Source organism: Carassius carassius, chromosome 17, assembly GCF_963082965.1.
Source record: "Carassius carassius chromosome 17, fCarCar2.1, whole genome shotgun sequence".
Classification (NCBI taxonomy): Eukaryota; Metazoa; Chordata; class Actinopteri; order Cypriniformes; family Cyprinidae; genus Carassius; species Carassius carassius.
The window spans coordinates 29156620-29182440 of record NC_081771.1 but is presented as its reverse complement, the minus strand read 5'-3'; the positions used below and the strand labels follow the sequence as shown (position 1 = coordinate 29182440).

At 38.4% G+C, this 25821-nt stretch overlaps 1 protein-coding gene across 3 annotated transcripts; it reads left to right on the top strand.

Moving 5' to 3' along the window:
- Positions 1-420: 420 nt before the first annotated feature.
- Positions 421-25285, top strand: rin2b (Ras and Rab interactor 2b). Of its 3 annotated transcripts, none has more exons than XM_059571681.1 (12): positions 421-649; positions 5242-5324; positions 7193-7293; positions 7600-7771; positions 8726-8837; positions 9430-9502; positions 9836-9927; positions 17328-18482; positions 21574-21882; positions 22051-22182; positions 23808-23971; positions 24077-25285. In XM_059571681.1, the coding sequence occupies exons 2-12, from the start codon at positions 5253-5255 to the stop codon at positions 24371-24373; spliced, it is 2679 nt and encodes an 892-aa protein (XP_059427664.1). In that variant the 5' UTR covers positions 421-649; positions 5242-5252; the 3' UTR covers positions 24374-25285. The 3 variants fall into 3 exon arrangements, with proteins under 3 accessions (XP_059427664.1, XP_059427665.1, XP_059427666.1); XM_059571682.1 differs by having other exon boundaries at positions 422-649; positions 7600-7669; XM_059571683.1 differs by lacking the exons at positions 421-649; positions 5242-5324 and having other exon boundaries at positions 7274-7293; positions 7605-7771.
- The last annotated feature ends 536 nt before the right edge of the window (positions 25286-25821 follow it).

Sequence of the window (25821 nt, the reverse complement as noted above, 5' to 3'; positions counted from 1 at the left end):
GGTCATTAGGTTAATTTAAATCACTGTATAATACAGTGTGACCAACAGTTAATAATTTCATAGAATAATTGCTAAATATGGTCAATAACAAAAGGACAAAGGAGCTTTTGTGAGCTAACCTGCTTTACTGAATGGCACTTTAAGTAGAAAAAAAGCAAAAGGGGATTACTCCTGAATGTGGAAAAACACGTGTACCTTTACAATTTTAATAATAATAAAAAAAAGTATAATGATTGGAGAGGATGTTATCCAATAATTTACAGGTAATTAATTGGGTGGGGGTCATGTGATTTTTCATACAAACATGATACATTCGCGGACATTAATGCTGAACATATCCTAAAAAACATTTATAATGAGATAATTATAATAAAAATTAATACTAATACATAACTGTAATGTCATCCTTCGTTACACTAAGTTTTGTTTGTATTTCCCATAAAAAATAAAATAAAAATAAAAGTCTAGCAAATTTTCTGAACAGTCTGAGACACGGCTATTTCATCGTTTCTCTTATACCGCAGTTATTCAGTGGCGTGCAGCGTCGGTCATGTGAGCGCGTGTGTGTGATAGAGACAGAATCACTGGACTGTAACAGTTACTGTAGAGGCATGCGCTTTAAATACAGACGGGAGAGGAGCGATCACAGGTAGGTTTATGTGACATCAATTTTCTTATATAATAGCATTGCGTAATTAGTTATTAAATGTGTTAAGATTATATTAGTTCTCATTGGGCTTGTTTGTTTTCTCTATTGAAACGTTGTGGCTACTGTTTCTCTGTTTTTATTCACACAATAATCCTCATGAACTAGTGTTTAGACTTCAGACCGCAACTTATTAATATTCGTCATATTTACTTTTTATTTAACATACCTATATTTTACATGCATAACACAATAAACAATCAGACATCAAGGAAAGTTAGAGAAAAGATGTCCCAGTTAAGAACAATGTGTAGGTACTTTAAATTGTAACATATTTAGATACAAGTCTGACGTGCCATATGATAATTGTGTTAAATAAATACCCGTTTAAATATTTGCTGATTACAGTTTTTTTATTATTATATATATACAATTATTAGTTGAAAATGTTGTTAAATAATTGAAAAAATATTATTTTAATTTTACACAGGCATATGAATATAAACATACTTGATTAATAGCCTATAAATTATATTTATGAAGAGAGCATTGTTAAATAAATGCAGTACATAACATGATCACTGTGTTTGTAATGTAATCTTTGCAAGCTTGCTTTACATTCAACTATTCCTAATAAAATATTCCACAACAAAGTTGAAGTACAATCATGTTCCTAGTTTGTTTGTGTGATCTCCAGTGCTGATGGCGCCAGCGTGCACTTGGTTTGCACTGAGGACCCGGTGCAATGATGTGGTCTTTGTCAGGAATTTGTCTCACACTAAATTGCTTCCATGCACTGACAGGAACAAACAGAAAGATATGTGTGTTTGTGCACAGAAAGAGAGTAGGGAGCTCTAGAGCGTTCACCCTCCTACAGAAAACAGGCTTTTAGCTTTAGACCTCAGTGAATATTGATAAATGTTTCCGTGAAGTATGCATGTGTTTTTCTGTGGTATGGGTTACTAAGAATTAAGTTCTTACAATGGATATGGGAACTTTAGATTCCTCTTATGTAAATGTCACTGGCTGGTGTGTGAAATGTAGTACGTGTAATGAGGCATGCTTCCTTTTTCTGTGGTGGTGTGTGTGGGTACATGTAAGTATTTTTATATTTATAGAGTGTATTTTTAGTAATATAGGAATTAATATATACATAAAAATACACAAATTAATGCTATTGATCGTTTATATATTTGTATAACTATTATTTTTCAAGGCCTTTTTGTCTATTCTTAAACCCATTATAATGTATAAAAATAAATGAAAATGTAATATATGTAAAATTAAATATTTCCATTTTTCAAGGCCTTTGTGTCAAGTCTTGAAGCCAGTGGTATGCATAGGCGTCGATTTCGGGGGGGACGGGGGGGGGGACAGATTTCGTTATGGGTCATTTTGTACCAACCACTTTTTTTTTTTTTTTTTTAAACCTCGAGTTCTGCTGCTGCGCTGGCTACACGCTTTTCTGTTCATTAAAACTGTAACAACTGTAAAATTGGGATACGTTCTAGGTTGGGGGAGGGGGAGTCATCGTGTCACTGTTATTATTTTCTCTATAGACGGTTTCAACGGCAACAACATAAACAAACGTTACTGCGCATGCGCGCTTTTGCGGACCTAACTTAACGTCCGGTAGACTTCCAAATAGAATCAATAACAACAGCAACAAGTCCCTCTAGAGCAGATATTTTTTGATAACAAACAAAATATGTTTGCTGCATGGATCAGGCGGACTTAATGAGAATGCAAATCCATTCTTTGCCAATAGGAGATGTTTTAAAGCATAGACATAAAGCGCGAGAAATGGAGGTTTCCCCAGTAACAGCTGTAAACAAAGTACGCTCACACACGCTGCTTTATCAGGCATATAACATGCAAGTCTTCCTTAAGAAATACAGCGATATAAAAACACCTGTGCCTCGTTTTGATATTTAAACATATAAATGTAAGGGATTATTATTATTAAACGTGCAGTACATAACGTTACTCATGTTTATTCAGCGAAGCCTTTTTGAAAATCGATCAGTTTTAAAATTGTGGTGAGTTTCCAAAAATAAATAAATGTATGGGAAACACATCCTGCAGCACAACCACCTGAGCCCTCAGTCTACTCATCGCCTTGACTTTAACCGCGTTTGTAGAAGGCACTTCAACACAGACCGGAAGTTAACTTAGGTCCAGGCGCGTGCGCCCGATGAAACCGTCTATATGACTATCGCGCTTCTTTTTTTAAAGAATGTTTTTCAAATGAGTTGACAGTTTGGAATGGACAGTGAACGAGCGGGAACGAGGTTACCTAGTCTTTGCTGGGATTGGCCAGAATTTCTGGCGAATGTATAATAGACGAGCAAGTCATTTAGCCTTCATACAATATCACAAGGTTGCATCCTAGTGCCATGTACTATAACATATCAAAGTGATAACCTGTAGAACAAATGGATGTTGTTGTACACACAGCATGGGTCTGCAGACCATTGACACAAAGGTAAGACGCGATAACTTATGTTTATTAAGATTTGCTGGTATTATGGCTAGGTCTTGTGCATTTGCACACAAGGGATCGGCTGTTTTAATTCTTCTCTTGCAATTAATGTTACGTTAGACTTCCTTAGCCACCAACTTAATTAGCTAGTTACGGTTTGCGTTCATACAGCAAGTGTTGGGGGAGATGATTGTTGAGTAGTCAGTATCTTGTTTAATTATTGCTTGAATCTATTGCTGAATTCTGGAATAGTTGTGATGATGATGATGATGATGATGATGATGATGAGGAATGGATCAAGTTTTAGTCAAAATGCCCGATGTAGATTGGATGGATGCATGTTGTTGTGAATTGAGAGCAGTCAGATCATGGTGTGATAGTCAATAGTGTTCATGTGCTACACGTATTTTTGCTTTTTCAATCTTGATAAAATTTGTAGTGCTTAAGTTGTGTTGTCTGTTATTTCTTGATAATAACACCATTGCCATGAAAAACAGAGCGTTGCTATGGACGCGGCAGGATTCTAATCGTAGAGACGGAACTATTTTCTTTAGCGGAAGCAATACAATCGTGTTTAAATCAATAAACTCTTTTTTAAATCAATATTTTGTCAAATTATTGATTTATTTGGTGGGTAGCCATGTAATAAGCGGGATAATGTAGAGCGAGGCCCGATTTTGGGTTAGATTTTTTTCCCCGTTTTCAGTGGTTATAACAAAGCAACATGAAAGAGAAATTTGGTAATCATTGTTTAGGTACATTAAACCACGTCATGGCCATGTCATATTGTCAACATGGTACTTATATGATGATATGAAGCAGATTAGTGGGTCATATATCATATGTCTAATGCTTTGTACGGCTTCCTTCTTCATAAAACGAGTCGGACATCATCACATTTTTGTATACATTTTTATTTATTTACATTAATAAGATACAGGACGTCTTTCAAAACATGACCTGCGCGAAAGAGAAAAAAAAAATGCATCATTGTACCCACCACTTCTGAAAATGCACTTCTGAATGCGTCTCTGTCCCCACCACATTTCAAACCAAACTGACGCCCATGGTGGTATGTATATAAAAAATTAAATAAAAACATATTACTGTATATAAACATATATTTACAAAAATATACTTATAAGTTGTGGAAATTATTATCATTTATAATATTAAATTAATTAATAAGTTAACATGCAGTCTTTTTTTCAATGCCAAAGCCTCGCAAATGTATTGTGTCCACCAGCAGACATTGCAACTCTTTCAGTGTTTTTAAAAATCATGAAGTTATGGAAAGAATGTCCACTTGTGTATGTGACAGAAGAGAGAATTTGATGCACTCTTTAAATAAACCCTCTAGCTCTTTTTTTACTCTCAGTGTATTGGTCATGCATGTCTTTGTTTGATTGCAGTGGTTTTAAACTCACATATGCACTAGTTTCATTTCAGACTATTGCCTGACTATGGATGTCCCCAAAGACAGAATCAGTAGTGTGAAGAACACAAAAATGTCTTTCAGAAAGTGAGAGGTATGACTTAACACCTGCTGCTTTCATAAATAGCATAACTTTTCTGATCTGTAATTATGAGTCCAGCCTGTTTAATGAAGCTATTTTGCAGGTGACCTGGAATGTGTATAGAATCTCATTATACTGTAATTTTACATCTAGGTTCTGTACTAACCACACAGTGCTGCACCTGCTGCAACTGAGCTGTGTAGCTGATCTAATCACTGACCTCACTGTGTGTTCTAGTGAATAACTTCTGCAAAATATTGTTTTGAGGAAATTATCTGACTTCAGTGCTGCTGTGTACGCTAACTAAACAAATATTGCTTTAGAAAATATAGTTTCAAGAGATGTCAGGCAAACAGGGCCGTCAGTGCGTAATTGTCTCTTTGAGGAAATGATTATAGCTTCTAGACTCTAATCTCAGGCTTACAGACAAAATCTTTCATCCGTAATCATAATAATATGCCACAGACATGCACAGAGTATGACTGAATGTGAAGGGAGACAAGAGCGTGGCAAATACAATATGAATGTATGCATCGGTCATACTGAAAATAGACAGATTTATATCAGTCATTTTATTTAGTGATTTTGAATTGCAGGACTTTCAAACATGAAGAGCAACATGGCAGTAAACTCGTCATTACAACCCAGCCGGATGGACAGAAGTGCTAGTTTTCTTCAGGTAGGATGATCAGTTGTGCACTAAATCTGAAACCTGATAAATCAAGGACAGCATTTGTGATTTTTGTATATTTAAAAAAAACATCTGGGTGTTTCTTGGGTGGTGCTGTTAAAAAGTTCTCACTCCCAAGTCAAGCTTATTATTTTATTTATTTTATACATTTAACACTTAAATGACTTACATTGCATTCAGGCTAACAATTTTCTCCTATCATGTTTTCCCCAGGATTCGAACCCCCAACCTTGCACTTGTTAACACAATGCTCTACCACTTGAGCTACAGGAACACTATTATTCTGGACCTTTGGGATTTTTTGTACCCAGTTTTAGTGTGTGGCTGGTAGAAATTTTAAATCTGATTTAATAGTATCTGTACTGGGGGAAAAACACATATAAAAGCACACTTATCCTTAACAAAACGCATGATTTGAAGCATCATAAATGTTTATAGCATACACAATGCAGGACAATTTAAACACCAAATTAATGAATTCTAAGCATCAATAAATGAAGATTATTTCCATTAGATGTAATTTTTACATTGGTGTACAATGTTTAGTTCCAAATCCATTTTTTCTGAGTTTAATCTATGCTGACTATGTGCTTAAAACAGTTTGTGTCTTAAAACATTGGTGTAACGATTTAATAAGCGCAGGACACGCTACAGACTCTCATTAGCCAATGGACTCAGGCAGGGACTTTTTTTGGATCAGTATAAATATCCCTATTCTCCTTCAGAACATTTTCTGTTCCACTGCGTACATTCACTGGCTGTCTGGTGTTCCTTGTAAAAATCAATGGACAGACACTGTGTGTGTGTGTGTGTGTGTGTGTGTTTATGTGTGTTGTACAGTGTTTTCTTCCAGCTGTGAAAACAGCTCTCTCTCTCTCTCTCTCTCTCTCTCTCTCTCTCACTCCTTAATTAGTCCTTCTTCTCTTCTTCTTCTGCAGGGCTTTTTTATTTTAGCATTCAGTCTAAACAAATGCTCCTCTGAAGTTTATCTTGCCTAGTTTATGTCAAGGAATTTATCACTAGCACTAGGAATTACAATAGAAATCTCAAAGAACTTCTGTGTTTTGATTCTGTTTTCTATTTTACTTTTTAAAAGGTGATTCTATTTACTTTTTGCTTCGTGGAAAATGTGCCCAAACATACCATAGACTTGCATTACAGGAGCATGGAAGAATGAGATATAAACTCACAATTGCAAGAATTGTGAGAAAAAAAAGTAGCTTTCACCTTTCTTTATTTTTTACTCCGTGATGGAAAAAGAACAAAAAATTGCAAACATTTTTAATTGCAATCGCAACTTAGAATTCAGAGAATACAAGTCATAGTTGTGAGATCTAAGCACAATGTTGAAATTATGACTCAAAATCCAACACACTGAAACACATTTTTCTCATTTTTGTAGTAGAGTTTATTTCACATATCTACTGATGTCCTTTAAAAATCACATGCATTTACTTGCATAGAGTAATGCTGTGATGGTTGGGTTGGGTTGTGTTGCCATGACAACTCCCATTTCCTTTTGGGGAAAATAGATTATGAAGACAGGAGAGTGACCAACTTGCTTCCTGCTTGGATAGATGACAGCAAGGCTGAAGCTGTTGCTCTTGTTTTGGTCACAAATAAGCCTCTCTCAGCTGTTTTTATTTTTTTTATTTTTTTAGATTTCCATTTTTTTCTTCACTGTTCTCAGCAGGTTTCCTGGCAGTTTCTCTTTTTTCTCTGAAAAAAGAGAAACTCTTTCTCTTTTGTTAGCAAAGGGGAAGTTGCCAAAGAGAATTTTAAACAGAGCTATATTAATTCACTGAAATGTCTTCTGCTTGTACATATAAGATTTTACCTTTTCTATCAATGTGCAGCTCGTCGATGCGTTTGCATTGTCACTGGGAGCACTGAAGCAGCAAATGGTTCATGCTGTGCAGGAAAAAGACAGTGATCCAGAATTTTCTATGCTCATAGAGTGAGTACACATACCAAACACGTCAAAAATGCATTCAGACCATCATTGTACAGTAAGCTCAATAAGAGTGCATTTAAATAAAATAATGCACATAATTTCTGTACTTATAATAGATGCATTGCATTAACATCTGTTAAGTTTGTGTACTGTAATATGTCATTACATTTACAAAGAAGCTCTGAATGTTTTAGAGTAGAGTCCAGTAGAGGGCGCCTGTGTCCAGTCTGTCTTTCTAATGCCTTTTCCCCCTTTTTCTGTCAAAACAAAACTACACTCTACACCCATGCCTTGTTTTGTTCTCTGTAGGATAGAAGGAGAGATGAGTCCTGTGTGTCTACAGTATCCTGCGGTTGATGGGGAAGTTACGAGCATAAGTGTGAGTGTGTTGGACAAACTGATACACACACACCCCATCTGGCTTCTGCTTTCCATCGACCAGCGAGAGGCCACTGGCATCCTTCTGCAGCAACCAGCTGGGGTAAAATATGTTAGAGAGTGTCAAAGCAAGGATGCCAGATTTTTTTTTTTAAGAAATAGTTCTCAGAAATTCAAAATGTCAACATTTATTCACCCTTATTTTGTTCCAACCACATCAGCTTTTTGTAAAATACAAGGATGCTGATTTATATAGCTTCAAAAATGACAGAAAGTATCATAAAATGTTTCATGAGTCTTTTCTATATTGATCGTTCCTTAAAGAGGAAAAATGAAGGAGACTAAAATTAAAAAATGCATTATAGAAAACATTTGCAACGGAATTTGTGATTAATCAGTGAAACATATGGTACAGGAAAATATGAACTATAGGCTTTAATCGAGATTTTTACAAATACTTTTCAAAACAATTTTCATTGCCATTAGAGCAGTATGAGTATGATTATTTAAATGAATACATTATTATTAATAAAGGAAAATAATTCATTAAAGCACATGAATCAAGATGTAATCTGAAATCACATTTCTTTTCACCCCCTCAGTAAATATTGTTTTACTTAAGAACATACAGCTCTTGAAACTTTCCAATCACAAAATGAATCATGGGAAATTATTTAATATATCAGTACTTCTATTTTAGAACAGGGAGGTTAAAAAGGTATAGTTCACCCAAATGAAAATTCTGTCATCATCTACTCACCCTTATGTCATTCCATTTTGAAGAATGTTGTTAACCAAACAGTTGATGGTAGCTATTGCACTTCCATTGTATTCTTTTGTCCATACTATGGAAGTCAATGGCTACCGTCCACTTTTTGGTTACCAACATTCTTCAGGAAATCTTTTTTTTTTTTTTTTGCTCAACAGAAGTAGTAATTCATACAGCTTTGGAATGACATGAGGGTGAGTAAATGATGACAGAATGTTAATGTTTGGGTGAACTGTCCCTTTAAGAACTGCTGCTTTAGAAACATATATTTTCTTTTTCCCTGTTCAGGTGTTTTTAGTGTGGAAATCATCTATCCTGCAAAAGAAGGTCCTGTCATTTCACGTGAATGGCATCTCAGACTCCTCTGTCATTCACATCCCTGTAAAGGAGAACCAGTACAGTATGTTGGGTCCCTTATATAATACTAAAAAAAACATAACTGTTGTTGACGCTCTGCTCACATCTAGCCATATCTACTTCCGTGTACTTTGTCACCATAAATTCAAAATGTTGGGCTGTGAAAAATAAATAGGGGTTTCTTTTTTATTTTATGGTCTTTCATTGGGTATCTATTTTTTTATTGCTTTCATGTGCATGCAGTTGTGAGGTCAAAGATTGATTTTGACCACGTGCACTTTGTATATCAGTTTATAAATCTCTGTTTTGTGTCAGAATAGGATTTTTTCCCCCTACTGTTTCACAGTTAGTTATTTAGTTATAATAACCAGAGCAGCTGTTTAAAAAAGAGGCAGCATATTTGCAGCTAAATGTCACAATAGTAGCCTGGCAGCATTTCAGGCATTTACAGCAGTGCAGTTCCAAGATGTTCTCCATGTGAAATATCAGACACACCCTATTGTTTTTGGCCTGGGCACAATCCAGCTGGAATTTCCTTTCCTTGGAAATTGATGTGGTTTTAAAGGTGCTGTGTTGTTATGACTGATGAAATTGTAAAACCTTTATTGATTGTAGTGTATTGTTTTTTTTTCTAGCATTTTCTCTACAGGGCTCAGGAATCCATTTTGCTGACCTCTTTCGTCTTGTGGCCTTTTATTGTATCAGCAGGTAACACTTTTTTAATGTCTGATACTTATTAAGGTATAGGAAGTTGAACAACCCTAACGCTAAGCACTGTACTTTGTGCATGTAACTCAACCACTCACATGAACACTGAAAGTCTGCCCTCTCTCTGCTCAATACCAGTTTCTAGCCCAGTAACAGCAGAATTATTACTTTTTTCTGAATGAGACGTATATGTATGATTTCACCTGTCACTATTAATGTAGGAAAAGAGTGAATGCTTGTGTGTATTTTCATTTCCCTCTTTGGTGTTCTCCCATTGTTTATTTTTTACCCTCTTTCACGCACTATTTGTCTGTCTGACTCTCTTTGTTTCAGAGACATTCTGCCGTTTACCCTGAAGCTTCCTGAGGCCATCCATTCAGCAACAAGCCTGTCAGATCTACATGAAGTGGCTCAGCACGGAGCAGGTACTCACCAAGCTTGTCTAGCCCACTTAAAATATTCCATTTAGTAGAGATACAGTTATATAAAATTATATATGATAATCCATTATTTCCTGTTTTCTGTTTCCACAATTATTTATTTGCATGTTCCACCTATATGAATCTGAAATATTATATCTGCATAGTAATGTAAACATCTGTGATTATGTGTGTTATTTGTGACTAGTGAATTGGGATTCTACTCAAAATAGGTTTGGGGGGAAAATGTCCAATGCAGGGTTATTAACCAAACCTGAAAAAAAATAAAAAATAAAAATAATAATATATATATATATATTTATTTATTTATTTTTTTGCTTGAAATAAATGTAAACATTAACTGAAATAAAATAAAATATATATATATATATATTTAAATTCTTTAATTTTATTGAATTTAGTGGACAAAGCAATATTCTCTTTCACATTTCGTGCTTTTAACTTTACGCACAAAAAACATAAAAAAATAAAAGTGATATATATAGACATTTAAAACTAAAAATCTAATTCAGAATATGTATGTCAGGACCCGGTCTCGAACTCGGGTCTCCGGTGTGAGAAACTGTCTCTTAGCAAACTGAGCCACTAATTGTTGGCAGAACCCAGAAGATGAGGCAGACACAGCAGTACTTGAGCTGGTGTTTTAATAACAATAAAAAGTAAAGTCCTTCAGGCAAAAATATAAATCCACAATGGTCAAAAGTAATTCCAAAAAAAAAGGTAATCCACTCAGAAAAAAGGTATATTCACAAAGTAGTAGGTACAGCAAAAAGTCTCAAAAGATAATCCAAAAAACAAGTACAAAAAAATAGCGTACCAAAACAGAGAATCCAACTGGAGCATCAAAGGTTCACAGCTTCGCTTAGGCTGGGTGTTAACATTCAAACACAGAGCAAAGAACTAAGGCAAACTAAGGGTTTATATATATATGCAAAGGAAACAAGGCACAGGTGCAAATGATAACGAGAAACAGAAAAAAACAAAAGGGTCTGACAAAAAAAAACACAATGGGGGCCTCTAGTGGCAAAAAAACTGGAATATCCGGACCAAATGCTGACAGAATCCCCCCTCTAGGAACGGCTCCTGACGTTCCTACCAGCTTTCTCTGGGTGAAGGGCCCTGAACTGTTGAATGAGCTCAGGGTCCAGTATGTCTTTGGCAGGAACCCAGGAGCGCTCCTCAGGACCGTAGCCTTCCCAGTCCACCAGATACTGCCAGGACCGCTGCACCCGGCGGGAGTCCAGTATCCGGTGGACGGTATAAGCCGGCTGGCCTCCGATGACACAGGGCGGAGGGGGAGGTCTGCCTGCCGGGACAAGGGGAGAAAAAACAACAGGTTTTAATAAGGAGATGTGAAACGTGGGATTAATCTTAAGGGATCTAGGTAAGTGCAGACGATATGTAACTGGGTTTACTCTCCTGGCAACCTTAAAGGGACCGATGTATTTCTGGGACAGCTTGCGTGACTCCACCCGTAGAGGTAAGTTTCTTGTGGAGACATACCAGTGGAGGAGGAGCGCAAGGTGTTGTGCGCATACTCAGCCCAAACAATGAAGGACGACCATGTGGATGGATTGTTGGAAGCCATACACCTGAGGGCAGTTTCAAGCTCTTGATTCATCCTCTCGGTTTGGCCGTTGGACTCCGGGTGGTACCCTGAAGATAGACTGGCAGTGGCCCCTATGAGCTGGCAGAAGGCCCCCCAAAACCTTGAAGCAAACTGAGGGCCTCTATCGGAAACCATATCTTGAGGAATGCCGAAGACTCGGAACACGTGGTTAATAACCAGCTCAGCTGTTTCCTTAGCAGAAGGCAGCTTGGTCAAGGGGACAAACCTGGCCGCCTTAGAAAACCTGTCGATGATGACTAGGATAGTAGTATTGCCATGTGATGGAGGAAGGCCTGTAATAAAGTCCAACGAGATATGTGACCAGGGTCGATGAGGAATCGATAAAGGATGAAGGAGTCCCTGAGGACGGTGGTGAGAAGACTTGCTCTGACAGCACACGGGACAGGCCTTGACAAATGTGGCAACGTCTTCTTTTATGGTGGGCCACCAGAACTTTCGCTGGATAAACTCCAGGGTCCGACCTACACCCGGATGACAGGTGAGACGAGAGGAGTGTCCCCATAGAAGGACCTGGGACCTCACTGCTTTGGGGACAAACAACCGATTGGCAGGACCTCCTTTCGGATCTGGTTCAGTAGCTTGAGCTCGCCTCACGGTGTCCTCAACTTGCCATGAGATCGGAGCCACAATTTTAGAGGTAGGAAGGACAGGCATGTCAGTATCTTCTCGAACGGCAGGTGCATGGACTCGGGACAAGGCATCAGGTTTGAGATTCTTCGACCCGGGCCGATAGGTGAGGATGAACTGAAATCGATTAAAGAAAAGAGACCATCGAGCTTGTCTGGAGTTCAACCGCTTAGCCTGTTGGATGTACTCCAAATTTTTGTGATCTGTAAGTACTTGAAACGGTTGAGAAGCCCCCTCGAGCCAGTGCCTCCACTCCTCCAATGCCATCTTAACCGCTAGCAGTTCGCGATCCCCTACATCATAGTTCCTCTCGGCCGGGGTAAGCCGGTGTGAGAAGAAAGCGCAAGGGTGGAGCTTTTTGTCTTTTCCCCTCTGGGACAGGACAGCTCCAACACCAACCTCCGAGGCATCTACCTCTACTACAAAAGGTTCATCAGCTGTAGGTAGCGTCAGGATGGGAGCAGAGAGGATGCGCTGCTTGAGTCCTTGAAAGGCAGTCTCAGCTTCTTTACCCCACAGAAACCTTGTGTTGCCACCCTTGGTTAAAGCTGAGAGAGGAGCTGCCACTGAGCTGAAGTTCTTGATGAACTTGCGATAAAAGTTTGTGAATCCTAGGAAACGCTGAACTTCCTTAATGGACTTAGGGGTGGGCCATTCCGCTACTGCTTCTACCTTCCTGGAGTCCATTTGGATACGACCGGGTTCCACTACAAATCCCAGGAATTGTACTCTGGAGGAATGGAATTCACATTTTTCCGGCTTTACATACAAATGGCTGTCAAGGAGGCGTTTGAGAACTTGTCTGACATGTTTAGTGTGTTCTTGAAGGGAGCTCGAAAAGATGAGGATATCATCCAAGTAGACGAACACAAAGATGTTAAGCATGAGTACATCATTAATGAGTGCTTGGAACACAGCCGGGGAGTTGGTCAGGCCGAAGAGCATCACCAAGTACTCATAGTGACCAGTGGGCGTGTTGAAAGCAGTCTTCCACTCATCACCGTGTCTGATCCGCACAAGATGGTATGCGTTCCGCAGATCAAGCTTAGTGAAGACGCTTGCTTCCTGGATTAGCTCAAACGCTGTGGCCATAAGGGGTAGGGGGTAGCGGTTGCAGACAGTTATGGCATTGAGCCCCCGGTAGTCAATGCATGGACGTAATCCACCATCTTTCTTGGCCACAAAGAAAAAACCTGCTCCCGCAGGCGAGGTGGATGGACGAATGAGGCCTGCTGCCAGTGCATCCTTGATGTAGGTATCCATTGCCGCTCGTTCGGGAGGAGATAGGGAAAAAATCCGACCTCTGGGGGGGCAGGTGCCCGGAAGCAGGTCGATAGGGCAATCGTAAGGTCTATGAGGTGGTAGCATGGTGGCCTTCTGTTTGCTAAATACTGACTTGAGGTCATGGTAACACTCTGGAACTCGGGATAAGTCAATGGATTCTAGGGACTCGGGAGGGGAACTTGGGGAACTCGGGAAGATGCAAGTGGCTTGGCACGTAGGACCCCACCGGGTGACAGTGCCCACAGACCAGTCGATGTGAGGGTTATGGCTGTGCAGCCAGGGGTAGCCAAGGACAAGAGGGAACTCGGAACAGGGGATAAGAGGAAAGTTTATCACTTCCTGGTGTTGGGAAACTGAAAGTCTCAAGAGAGCAGTAACTGGAGTGACAATTCCAGATCCCAGAGGGCTTCCATCCAACGTAGTAACCCTCATGGGATCCATGAGAGGTTCAGAAGGAACGCCATTTTGCTTTGCCCAGATACCATCCATGAAGTTTCCTGCAGCTCCTGAGTCTACCAAGGCTTGAAGGGGTAGGTCATGGTTGTTCCAGGAAAGGGTGACTGGAATGAGCAAGCGGGAGTTGGACGGATGGGAGGAGGTTATGTTTCCCGTTACAGTCCCCCCTGGCCTGCACGGGACAGTGCGTTTCCCTGTAGCCCGGGACACGCAGAGCGGAAATGGCCCGGTTTGCCGCAATGAAGACAGCATCGCTCCTTCATCCGGCGCTCTCTTTCAGCCTGGGAGATGCGTTCGATCTGCATGGGTTCTGGAGGGGCTAGCAGGGATAAAGATAGGGACTCGGAACTGGGACTGATAGGAGCTAGGGCGAGAGGTCTACGGTTAAGTTCCCTTTCTCTCAGACGTTGATCTATACGTGAGGCCAACTTGATCAAGGACTCAAGATTGTCTGGTGGTTCCCGAGTGGCCAGTTCGTCTTGGATGGCGTCGGAGAGACCCTTCAGAAAGCACACCGTGAGGGCCTCATCGTTCCAGCCACTTGTTGCTGCCACCGTGCGGAACTGGATGGCATAGTCTGTCACGCTGCGCCGACCTTGGCGAAGAGTCAGGAGCTGTTTGGCTGAGTCAGGACCACTGGTAGGACCTTGGAACACTCGCTTGAATTCCTCAGTAAAGGCAGAGTAGCTGGTACAGCAGGGACTTTGGGCATCCCACACAGCAGTAGCCCAGGCCAGGGCCTTATCTGACAGCAGGGTGATGATGTATGCGATCTTGGACCGATCGGTGGGGAATGACGAGGGTTGCAGCTCAAAGGAGAGAGAACATTGGGTAAAGAAACCCTTACAGGCACTCGGATCACCTGAGAACCGTTGGGGAGGCGGAAGACGAGGTTCAGTCAGGGGGTTAACTGCCACAGGTACTTGAATATTAGGTACTGGAGCAGAAGCAGTTGCCGGTGGAAGTCGATCAGATATCTGCTTTATGGAAGTCAGCATCTCCGAAAGAAGTTGAGAGTGTCTTACCATCAAGGCCTCTTGCTGAACCAAAGCGGCTTCATGACGTTGAACAGTCTCCTCGTGTTGTGACAGTGTGGCCAAAAGCTCCTGAGTACTGGGCGCCTCTGGCTTCATGTTGGCTCTGTGTTTCTGTCAGGACCCGGTCTCGAACTCGGGTCTCTGGTGTGAGAAACTGTCTCTTAGCAAACTGAGCCACTAATTGTTGGCAGAACTCAGAAGATGAGGCAGACACAGCAGTACTTGAGCTGGTGTTTTAATAACAATAAAAAGTGTAGTCCTTCAGGCAAAAATATAAATCCACAATGGTCAAAAGTAATTCCAAAAAAAAAGGTAATCCACTCAGAAAAAAGGTATATTCACAAAGTAGAAGGTACAGCAAAAAGTCTCAAAAGATAATCCAAAAAACAAGTACAAAAAATAGCGTACCAAAACAGAGAATCCAACTGGAGCATCAAAGGTTCACAGCTTCGCTTAGGCTGGGTGTTAACATTCAAACACAGAGCAAAGAACTAAGGCAAACTAAGGGTTTATATATATGCAAAGGAAACAAGGCACAGGTGCAAATGATAACGAGAAACAGAAAAAAACAAAAGGGTCTGACAAAAAAAACACAATGGGGGCCTCTAGTGGCAATAAAACTGGAATATCCGGACCAAATGCTGACAATGTAGGGAAAAAACTACTAGTATCTCAGTGGCACTAAAATAGCAGTGGTCCAACGTCCATTCAAATTCAGCGGTCATTCACTCTCTCTGATTTTGGAGCCAAGTGGAATTTGAAACACAAAAAGAGTCTTCAGTATTATCAGAAATTCAAAATGGCCCTTTTCATACAATAAAATTATAATCAAATTTGATTCGTTTTTTTTTTTTTTTTTTTTTATGTTTTTAAAACTGTCATCTTTATTTATTTTGTTTTATTTTGTATTTATTTTTTGCTCATGTCTCAGACCTAGGGCACCAAGTGAGTCAGGTCTGCCATTGGTGCCAAAGCACAAGTGACACGATTCCAATTGTTTCAGGAAAGTAGAGTTTTTTCAGTATACTCAAGCAGGTTGCATATACAAGTAATAATTAGTAATGCAATATTTTGTATGTTCTTACATGCTTCAGATAATGAAGAAATATTGCAATGTTCCTAGAGAAGAAGGAACCTTTGCCATGTCTCTCTTGTGAGTAACTATGTGTTTGAATCTGTCCGTCCACCACAGCTGAGACATGCTGGCCTGCTATTCAGTTCCATGTTATTATTAGGCCAGTTGACATTCCAGAAAGCGTGTGAGACTATGTGTGTTAATCAGAGCATAGAGGTTACTCAGGAAAATATTTCTGGAGACAAATTTGTACCCAGAAGTGAACTAAACCTGACAAAATCTCCCTAAAACTCCTTTTTGGATGTACTCACTTGACTTGGTAAAAACAACGGTAAAAACAAATAAAGCAAAATAAAGGTTATTATTATTAATATTATTATTGTTGCAAAAATGATGAACATTTTTTGTTAGTGTTAGTGTGTGGATTAGGTTACAAAATATTAACTAGCTGTATATAAAAACGTGTGTGTGTGTGTGTGTGTGTGTGTGTGTGTGTGTGTGTGTGTGTGTGTGTGTGTGTGTGTGTGTGAAATTTAGCAGACAGTCATATTCACCTTAAGAGAAAACAGACATTGGATTTCCAAATTTTCCTTAACAGTGATAGTTCCTATGTGTCTTTTTGAGAAGCTAGCAATGTGCTAAAAAAACTAACAAAAAAACACCAACATTTGTATCATAGCAACACCAATCCACACTAAAGTACTCTAAAGTTGCCAAAGAACACTTGTAATTTTGGTTCAGTAATTTGAAGTCTCATTTGAAAGAGTCTGACTTTCAAATAACTATGTATTCTTAATAGAAACTGGCCTATCAAGCCAACATATGGAGAAACTATACTGAAATGGGTTGGGAGAGAGACAGAAAGCATGGGGAGGAGAAAGAGGAGGGGTTTGCTGTGCTCTTGTGAAGTCAAGATACATGCTGAAACCCCTCCCCACACACACTTCATGTTTGGATAAATGACTCAGTGTTTGGCTGGCTCTGTGCTGGGTGTGTTTGTATGGCATTTGTGAATCAATTTTTCTGAAATGCACGACTGAGCTCGCTAAATTTCTCCAATAACTTGAGTGGACCTGAGGACAGCAGACGTGAACAGACACTTTACTGGCTGCTACTAGATATAACCACACACACACTCTGTTTCACATGTGTACTGACAACGTGTGGCGGTCTAGGAAGCTGGAGCGGGTGTGTTTGCTGCTTTTGTGGTTGTGTTTGTATAAAGACTGTGCTTGTGTGTTGTTAACCATTAATCAGATTCTCTCTTTCATTCCAGCATTCTGGGAATCTTCTCTCAACAAACAACAAGGTACAATCTCTGCCCCAAACAGTTCTCTGCTTCCGGACAGACTGCAAATTTCTCTGCACGGCAGCTGCTCTGGTGTCTTACAGACAGAGGATCAAACCTGCACCCCATTTGGGAAGCTACTGACCAACACCTGCCCTGATACCTCAGAAGGTGAAAGGAGTTGCTCCAGCAGTGCTCTGTCTTTTATCAACCCTGTCTTTCTCAAGACACAGCAAGATGTCACTGGAAATTCAGAAACAGTGATCGCAAAAGACCCAACAGCCAAAAACGGAAAATCTCGTCCCCCTCCTCCACCAAGACCACCTCCTCCTCGCATTTTGGTTCATACCCCTACTTCACCTTCAGGTCCGAGGACTATGCCTTTGAGTGCTGGCATTACTAGAGCGAGTCAGAGACACAGTCCTCCACCACGACCTCCACAGCCTCCAGACATCGACAGCTACCGCTGCACCATTGCGTTAGATGACGAAACCATCTCTAGGGCCCTTTCTCAAGCCAATACGACTCCTTTAAGCCCGACCAGCAGCACCATCCTGCAGCAATGGACCGGACCCGAAGAGAAAGGGCTAAGCTCAAGTGGCCGAAGCTTGTCTACATCCTCATCAGACTCTTTAGATTCTCCTCCACATCATCTCCCATTGGGATTATCCCAAAACGTGGGCAAAAACCTCTCCACGGATGACAGCAGTGATGAGAATGGGGAGGAGGAGGACGACTACGGTGTGGGACTTGAAAGGGATCTGCATCTTCGCCTTCGTGCTTCCCGCATGTCAAAGAAACTCCTGTCGGTCGAACTAGTGGCCGCTCGACCGAGATCGCTTGTTATCCCACGAGCACTAAGGGGACACTTCCGTAAGGTCCGAGGTGTTTTCAGTGTACTGGCTACGCCTGAAAAACGCATCTTGCTTCGGATCATTGAGTTGTCCCAAGATAAATCTTCTTACTTTGGGTGCCTTGTGCAGGACTATGTGAGCTTTGTGCAGGAGAATAAAAACTGCCACTCATCCAGCCAGGATCTTCTGCAGACACTCCGGCAGTTCATGACCCAGATGAAGGCTTACCTCAAACAGAGCTCAGAAATGAACCCACCTATAGAGTCTTACATACCTGAGGACCAAATAGGTAAGTAGATATCCAGAGGTCCATTTTTTTTTGGGGGGGGGGGGGGGGTCATGTTAAACCACTCAAATAAAGAGTAATTTTGATAGCACCTTTCTGGGAGATCAACTTACGAATGGCCTACTTTACTAGCTATGACACACCTGCCTGGAAGTTTCCTAAAGTAATCCTAAAGACCGTAATTAGGCTGGTTTAGGTCTGTTTAATTAGAGAGCTTTCCTATTAGTGGCTTTCCAGCAGCAGGGTTGGACACCCCTGGATTACTTTAAGTAACTGTGCTGTTCTGGCTGGGCGAGTTTTATTCACTGTTAATTTTACTAGTGTTTGGAAACTATTAGTGTATGGCATTTTGAAATGCTAGCTTCCTTCTCTTCCAGATATGTATCATCAACTTGCCTTTTTGTTTCCTAATCTGTGCGGTGTGCAAACATATTGTTAAATTCAAGTTTTGATTACTTTGATTTCCCTGAAAATTCAATAATATATATATATAGTCCAAAAAAAGGTGCAAAAATATGTTTTGTTTTTAATCTGAGTCTATCCTTATCAGTACAGAGCTGTTTGTGTCATATTTCCTTTAGCTACAGTGGAAAATGCAGACTAAAAAGTTGTTGATAGTGTGGTGGGAAAAGCAAAAATAGACTACAAGAGCAACTGAGCAGCGAAACACAAGCACTATATCCACATGCCGATATCTGAAATACCTTTCAAGTTCAGCTGTCCTCTCTGTAGTTGCACTGAAAAATAAGTGTAGGAAAATACTCTGAGAGGGATTGAGGTAAATCCAAGGCCAAAAAAGTTCATATTAACTAGACTGGTTTGTATAAAAATGACAGCTTCAGATCAGACTGCTATGGAAATAGCTGAAATGAGGTGTTTATTTCAAAGTTCACACAGAGCAGCAGTCATTTTAACTGCATTTTAAGAAAATATGCTATAATCCTGTTTTTATAGCTTGTAATATAATGAGGATATTTAAAAAAAAAAGTTAAAAATAAATATTGTGTTTGGTGGTTAAGGACCAATAAAGAATGCTTGAAGGCAGAAACTTTAGAACTCTGCATGAATAGGCAACTTTACTTATACAAAAATGTAGTAAGAAAGTGTTCAAAGTGTAAATTCTTCATGAGAAGAGAAGTTAAACTTGTGGAATTTATCCCAGCTAAAATATTGTTGGTTTAACTTAAAGCTCAAATGCTTTCCACATTAATGATGAATCTTTAACAAAGGTCTTACTTTTCGTTGTTTGTTCAACTGTAATGTTAAAAGCTTTGAAACTGTGTTGTGAAACCATGGTAACCAAATAGTACACAACGGACATAACAATAAATCAACTCCAATAAACAAAATCTAGGATCCTTAATTCATAAACTTGTGTATGCTTCAAATGCTTAGCACACCTTGAAGAACAACGTGGTCAGGGTTTTTAATACATTTATCAGAGGTTACAAAATAGCACTGTAGTACAGTGATGGAATTAAATGGTAATAGCATGTTTCTTTGATTTATACCATGGTACTGAATGATTATCCTAATTGTATATTCATATCTATATTGCCAATGTACAGCAACCTATGTGTGTGTTGGGGAATCAAAGTACTTCAGAAGAAGGGTATAAGATTGATTTTAATGTCATACGAGGTATAATAAATATCTGATTGACAGTTAAGTAACACTCTCTTATTTCAGTGCTGTTTATTTCATTCAGCTGAACTGTGAAAGAGGGCATATTTGCTTAAATGTCTCAGGTAACGTCAGTGGTATGACTCATTTCAGATGCAAGTTACATTAACAGTGGTTATATGTACATTAAATGTTATTGTTTTATCAAAAGTATTGCTGGGGACAGCAGTGGCTGGATATTGGTAGGGACATGTCTAGCGTCAGTGCTAAATTCTACACACTTGCTTCAAAACATGTTCCACACAAAAAAATTCTGTTACAGATTTTGGAAAGACTAATCTAATTATTTTTTCTATGCTGTCAGTTTGTAATATCTGTGTCATTTGTAGGTAGCCACAATGGAGCAGTGTTAGTAGGAGTAACTCTGTGTATCATGTATGTTTGTGAATTCTGTCGGTTTGTAACATTTTAGTGCAATTTTAGGGTTGATTATTTTATGTTTTCTTTAAATCATCATGTCTAGCCATTATGATAGTGGATCTGTAATCTACAGGTGACTTTAGCTTCTAATATTTATAACTCCTTTGTATACTGTGAGTAACAGAGTTTCATTAGACGTGTCACTGTGATAGTGTGCTTGTTTAATTACTCTATAGTGTACAGACAACATGAAGTGAGGCCTGCTTTTGTCCTCATTTGACTTGCCCTTTGCATCTCGGACAGCCCTTATTTCACAGGGAGTATTGAATACCAAGAGCTTAGGCCTAATAAATCTTTTAACATTTGTGTCAGATTTTCCATAAACTCAGCAGACATTGTATACGCTCTCTAAGCATTCAGGGTGTTTTGGTTTTTCACTAGTGCAGAACAGAATAGGTAGAAAGAAATAAAAGTGAGAAAAGTAAAAGTTTAAAACAGTGTCATTTTTGAATCACTGATAATGTTTAAGTTTTTATTTGTATTTTACATTTGTTTTTACTGTATTTTTATTCAAGTTTTAGTGGGTTTGTCATGTAACTGTCATTTAATTATTTTTTTTATATGTCTGTATAATTATTATTATCTTTATTTCAGTTTTAGTTCGAGTTATTTTAGTACTTGAAGTCAGTCTAAAAGAAAATGTAATTTAATTTGAATATTTTTCTTTAATTTCAAGTGACAGTTTCAGTTATAATTTTACTCTTTTAGCTTTTATTTTTAGTTTGGAATAACATGAAAATTGAGTAAATTATGAAATTTTCCTTTGAGGGTGAACTATTGCTTTAAAACTTTATTAAATAGAACATTTAAAACGTCATGCTTGTTTACACTGCCTCTTGTTTTTTTCTATGAATATGGTAAATGCCTCTCAAACTCTATTATATTATATTATATTATATTATATTATATTATATTATATTATATTATATTACATTAAATATAATATATTATATATATTAAAGCTTTAACTGAAACTCCATCTCTTTCACAGATCCAGTGTTGGAGAAGGCCATGCATAAGTGTGTGCTGAAACCTCTGTACAGCTGCTTGCAGTCGGTGCTGCATGACTTCCAGGAGGCCGGTGGAGTGTGGCAGAGGCTGCAGGAGAATCTGGCCCTGGCCAAGGCCAAACTTCCTCATGAGCTGGGAGTAAACGGAGCCCGGCCTCCAGACGCCCACGCCATCCACAGGATCTGCCGAAAACTCCGAGCCATGTGCCAGATGTACTCACCTGAGAGGAAGATTATGGTGCTGTTAAAAGTCTGCAAACTCATCTACAACATTATGCAAGACCATGAAGGTTTGTACGGGCCGAGTTTATTTAAAGGCTTTACAAGTGTGTGTGTTTTAGGCGTGTATGAGATCAGTAACTGAAAGCAAAAGTATTTGCACCTTAATTATCTGAATTGTTCTTGCTGGAATAATTTGTGTGAAGGTCACTGATAAATGTTTCCTCTGTGTTTGCCAGTGCGGATGTTTGGAGCGGATGATTTCCTGCCCATGTTGACATATGTGCTGGTCCAGTGCGACACGCCTCAGTTGGATGCTGAGATCCTGTATATGATGGAGCTGATAGATCCCTCATTACTGCATGGAGAAGGTGCATTAACATGTACTCATTCTTGTGTAGTTATGTTACATAAACCTGAATTCTTTTAAAAAGGTGCAAAAAAATTTAAAATCTTTCTTGCTTCATAATATAATGTATTTTTAACATAATTAATGATTGCCCAGAATCTAAACTGTAGGAGTTTTAGAACGGACAAGCATTTTCCATGTGTGACGAACTTCCTAAGTTCTGTTCCCCACAGAGTCATTTTTCTCCTGGGTGTGCGTCTCCTATTCTTACTGAAAAGATTTATTGTGTTGGACGTACACACTCAAGTCAAGTAATAATTTCCCCTTTTTTGTTCGTTTCAAAATGCACTAACAGTCTGGGCAGTGAGTAATGTATGTTTTGAAAACCTCACTGGCTAGTTCTGTTCCAAAAGCTGTCTGTTGTTGCCTATAGAGTGCAGCAGTCGGGTTCTGTAAGTAAAAATGCCATTAATTGTCCTGATAAACCTGTTTTATAAACCTGTAAAACAGACTTGTTATGAGATAATTAATTAATTGTGTAGCCTTTTTTCGAACCAATCCATCTGTGTTAATTCAACTCAGTTTTAAAATGATTGTGTTTAATAGCAGAATTTGTGGTGACAAATACAATACCCATGATGCAGTATAGAAAACTTCAGTAATCAGTGAGTTGCGATGAGCAAAGAACACCAAAAGGTTCCACCCACTCCCATTAAAATATTATGTTTCGTTTCTATAGATACAACCAACACCTTTAAATAAATAGTTTTATATTTATCTCAGTTGTTTTCATTTGATTATAACATACGCAATGTTGCATGGAATTGTAGTTCTTTCCTACATTAAAGCTATTGAGTACTTTTTAAATGCTTTTTTGCTTCAAATCTATCTTTTTGTAAAAATAATGTCAATATTCTCTGTTGAATCAAACAAAGACTGTGTCCCTATGGGAAAAATGAAAATATTTCCAAAAACAGCACTGCTGAAAAAGTAAGCATGCTTTAATACTCTACATGGGCAGCAACATCATGCCACAAAAATAGCATTTGGAATAGCAAAGGGATACTTGACTCACAATCGATTCAAATATATAATGTTAAAATATTGATAAACTAATTATGCATTACTCTAATATGCACATAAACTTCATATCACACATAAATATACACTGCCGTTCATGTTGTGTGCTTTTTATTTATACTTTTTTTTTTTTGAAAGAAATTAATACTTTTATTCAGCAATGACAAATCAAATTGACCAAAAAGTGAGACAGAAAAAACACAACAGCAAAAAAACATTGATGATAATAAGAAGAACCAAATCAACATAATAGAGTGATTTCTGAATGATCATGTGACACTGGAGACTGGAATATTGTCATAAAAAATACATTTAAAAATGCATGAAATTAGACAGTTTTCAATTGTAATAATATTTCACAATATTAATGTTTTAACTTTTTAACCTTGGTGAGCCTAAATATTACCAACCACAATCATAGGTTAAATAGGTCAAAATAATACATTTGAAAGTAGATTTTTAGCAATACTTTATGGCACTAAACAAGTTTTTTTATTTAGGTTTTGGGATGTTCACTAGGTTTTCGTTCTGTATTTTAAGATGCTCTTTTCTCTTGATCCTGTACAGGAGGATATTACCTCACCAGTGCATATGGAGCAATGTCACTGATTAAGAACTTCCAGGAAGAGCAGGCTGCCCGAGCACTCAACTCTACAACACGCGACATGCTCCACCAGTGGCACCAGCGTCGCACACTGCAGAGAAACCTGCCCTCAGTGGACGACTTCCAGGTAAAATCCTGACTTCCGAACAGTATTTGTAAAGTTAACTGCATTTTATAGATATGGACTATTTTCATTCCATAAACTCTGTAATATCTGTTCGTTTGTGTGAAGAACTACATGCGAGTGGCTCTGCAGAAGGCAGATAGCGGCTGCACGGCTAAAACCCTTCAAGTGCGGCCCTACGCCACGACAGAAGAGGTGTGTCATCTTTGTGCACTCAAATTCCGCGTTTCTGATCCAGAAAACTATGGCCTGTTTCTTTACACGGATGAGAGCAGCCAGCAGTTGGCCGCAGACACACACCCACAGTGGATAAAAGCAGAGTTACATACTCGAGCGAAGCGTCAACACTTTTACTTTGTCTACAAGTCAATACACAGCATGAACTGTTCCACTCCTTTGTCTTGAAAGCAGGAAGTTTCCTGAACACTCAATAGACGGAAAGTGTGTGACTTTACAAAATGTGTATAAGGATCGGGAAATTAAAAGGTCTCATGGATAAAGTGGCTCAAAAAGAACAGTATTTTTACAGTATTTATTCAACTTAGTTAATGTTGATCTCAACATTTTCTAATACATTTTTAAGACCATAAGTAGTGTCTTTTTGACATGAATTAATGTACTGTTAAATAACATGAACATTTTGATTACATGAACATTTGAAAACATGAACATTTCATCTTAGTTAATGCATTAATTAATGTTAACAAACGAGACCTTATTGTAAAGTGATATTAGTATTTTTATTTTAGGTCATTATTATGTTAGGTCATTTTTATCTTACAATAGCCATGGTAACTTGATTGAATGCACTTGGTGATTGCTGTCAATTACTGTAAAAAATGAAAATATACAATGGTTAATCATAATTGACTTGTCTTTCCCACTAAAGGGTCCTAAATAACACGATGTTATTTCTTGGGTATCACAATTCTAAGCAATATAGCAATGTCTTTTTTTTTTTTTTTTTTTTTTTTGTAATGTTGGAAAATAATGTAGTAAAATGATTGCATACAAAATGCAGATGAATACTAATTGTGCTGTAGATAGATAGATAGATAGATAGATAGATAGATAGATAGATAGATAGATAGATAGACAGAGATATATAGATTTAAAAAATGACAAATATTTTTATATTTATCAGTTCCACAGACTAAAATTGTAATGTATGATCATTCATAATTTATGTTAATATAATAACAATAGTTCATATTACAAATCTGACAAGAAAAAAAAATATTTTCCTTTTTTATAGTGTGACACCAAAGTGTGCTATATTTGTACAAAGTCCCAAATATGACATTATGTAAAATAGTGTTAATTCACATTATTTTGTTTAATATAAAAGGCATTTATTGGGTATTGTCAGTAATGTGTTGAACCTGTGAGTATATATATTTTTTTCCCTTTGATTCAGTTTGAATTTAATGTAAAAAATGCCAGGACTGCAATGAAAGCCACATTGTGCCATTGTTATGTATATACAGAGGTGTAAGGGATTTTCTTTTCAAACCAGAGTTCTGTACATAGTCAGCTATTTTTGCATTCAGGCTGAGTCTGTTGAGATGTGTTTAGAGATTATGCTTGATCACATGGTTGGTTGCTTTTTCTTTAGCACAATAGAGATGCATCAGTGTGACCTTGCAAATTGTTAAATTGTCTGAAGAAGCTTTTTTTCTCTCACTTTGTTCTTGTGAAAACTTCAGCCAATGTCTAAATGTGCTATACTGTAAACATGTAATATGTACAAACCTACTTATTGCAGAGAATGTGATTTTTACCAGTTTTCTTACTGTTGATGATAATTTAAACACTGAACTTGTGCATACTTTATTCTCTTTGTTGTTATTTGC